At 43.6% G+C, this 2,202-nt stretch overlaps 1 protein-coding gene across 1 annotated transcript in view; it reads right to left on the bottom strand.

Annotated features, from left to right (window-relative positions):
- LOC111829396 overlaps positions 1 to 1,639 on the bottom strand; it is a 2,830-nt gene extending 1,191 nt beyond the window's left edge. The window contains exon 1 of the mRNA XM_023778481.1: positions 706 to 1,639. Within this exon, the coding sequence (XP_023634249.1) occupies positions 707 to 1,255 (549 nt within the window). The 5' untranslated portion in view covers positions 1,256 to 1,639 and the 3' untranslated portion in view covers position 706. The remainder of the gene's footprint in view (positions 1 to 705) is intronic.
- Between the last annotated feature and the right edge of the window lie 563 nt (positions 1,640 to 2,202).

Here is a 2,202-nt window from a genome sequence, read left to right as displayed (position 1 = left end):
AACAATTATCAATTGGCTTGAAAGAAAAGGATAGGCTGTGGGTGTGGCAAACTGATCAAAAGAAAGATCAGCTACTTGGATCAACAAGAGTGGTGAAAGGAGGAAGATGATCCAAATATGTATATGGTGACCATGAGCATGCAAGCAAAACACAACCAGATATTTGCAAGTCAAGATTAAGTACTTATAGGATAAGGAATGAGATCATATCACAACATGTTTCAACCAAGTTCAAGAATGCTCTTCATGAATTCCAAGTTTGTTTCAGACTTACTTCAAGTTCAATCATCATGCATCAAAAAGCTAACAACCAGGGCATTGATCTCAACTGGTGAATCATAGCAAATCAACAAGGTGTAACTCATCATCGCCCCCTATGCTAATGCAACAGTCCTACATGAAACAATCTAGACTCAATCCTAATATGCAAATGCAAGCTACATGATCACTCTGTTTTTTAAAGATTTTTTTTGAAAATCTTTCAAATTTTTAGGGGTTTTCAATGCACATATATGAATGCAAATTATATGCTAAAAATTCAAAATAAGAAAAGAGAACACAACATCAAATGTCATCCCAAACCCTCCCCCAAATTTAAATTACACAGTCTCTTGTGTAATAAAAATTTGAGAGTTGGTTTGAGAATCAAACAAACAAAAGTATGAAAATGCAATGGTATATACAGATGAAGGTTTGGAGTGGTACCTTACTGAAAATAGCAATCCAGGTATTGAGTCATGGACTCGCTTGTATAAGCACCTGGTGCAGGCGGGACAGGAGGAGCCTCTGCTGGTTGCTCAACGTTCTGCTCGACAGGATCCGCAGTGAGGTCTTGGAAATGATACGCACCTGGATCAACAGTCAGGTCCTCAATGTGATCCTCAGCTTGATCCATGGTCAGATCCTCAACATGATGCTCCTCTGACAAGTGTGATGAACTGGCTTTTGCCTTCCGTCTCGCTGCCTTCTTCTTTTTCCTTTTCTCCTTCTTCTTGCTAGCCCTAAGCTCAGGGGAGGACTGTCTTAGAGGAGAAGAAGAAACATTATGCTCTCTATACTCATAAGCGGAATGACGTGATGGAGAAGGAGTTCTGTAGCGTGCTGGGACATCACTCGTGGACAAACGACGCTGCACTGGTCTAGCATCCTGCGGAGTAGTGTCTGCAAAAGCTGTGGTGGTGGAGGCGCAGCTAAACTTACTCATGAAGCTCTTCATCTTCGATTTCATAGATTTTATTGCCTTGTCTTGCAGCATGTTCCACTTCTGAAGTGTACTGATACGCTTGTGAGCTTCCACCAAACTCTTGCCTTATCTAGGCGCTGTGTAGTCCTGGAAGTGATACCTCTCTGGTCTATACTCATCTGAATCTTCTTCCATCTCGTCATCCTCTTTCTCAGATACCTCCATCGCTTACTCACCATCTGTCGTGTAGAGAGCCTCTGCAGGGGGAGTAAACTCAATGTTGCTTCCTTCGAGTATCCTAGTGAAAGCGATACAAGGAAGCAAAAATCGCACGTCACCATGTACGGGGTGAGTGAAGTAATACATATACAACCCGTTGCGTTTCTCCCAATGCAACCATTGAGCTTGCCTCAAGTTCTGAATGTCGATGAATCTCGGTGCAATAGGCTCTGAACTCAGCGGACGCTACAAGCTTCTAAGATGACTGTCACCAACCCTCCCATACACATAACTCCCTGAGTTCTGCAGCTGCTCAGCTTCACTACCCAAGTTTTGTAACTGAGTAGCTGGTGCAACAGGGTGAACGAGGGGGATGTATCAGTCGTATCACCTCGCAGTAGTGTCCCATCTACTGCTGTTAACAAGAGATCTTTAAGTGCAAGATCAATCATCTCCAGCTCCCCGTTGATCAGTGTCCCTGTTGTCTCCCTCGCGAAGAACACGTTTGCAACTGATCGATGGAAGTAGCGGATAACTGGACTTCTGATGTGGTTGCTCTTGGTCCTAGATGAAGCGAACTTCTTATCATTCCCAATCGTTTCCCAAAGAGCCAACAATTCATCCCTATCAATCCTCTGCCCAGTCCCTGTTCCATTAGGGAATCCAAACAAACCTTCCAGCTCTCTGGTGGTCAGAAGATACTCATGAACATGGATGGTGAAGGTGATGTATCCCAATCCTCCATCCGACTCTATGTCCGGATCATCCTCATAAAGATGAATGACAAGCATACAGAGGAA

Source organism: Capsella rubella, unplaced genomic scaffold (genome assembly GCF_000375325.1).
Source record: "Capsella rubella cultivar Monte Gargano unplaced genomic scaffold, Caprub1_0 scaffold_12, whole genome shotgun sequence".
In the NCBI taxonomy this organism is placed as follows: Eukaryota; Viridiplantae; Streptophyta; class Magnoliopsida; order Brassicales; family Brassicaceae; genus Capsella; species Capsella rubella.
Note: the sequence above shows the minus strand (reverse complement) of the source record. Positions and strands in the feature narration are given on the sequence as shown.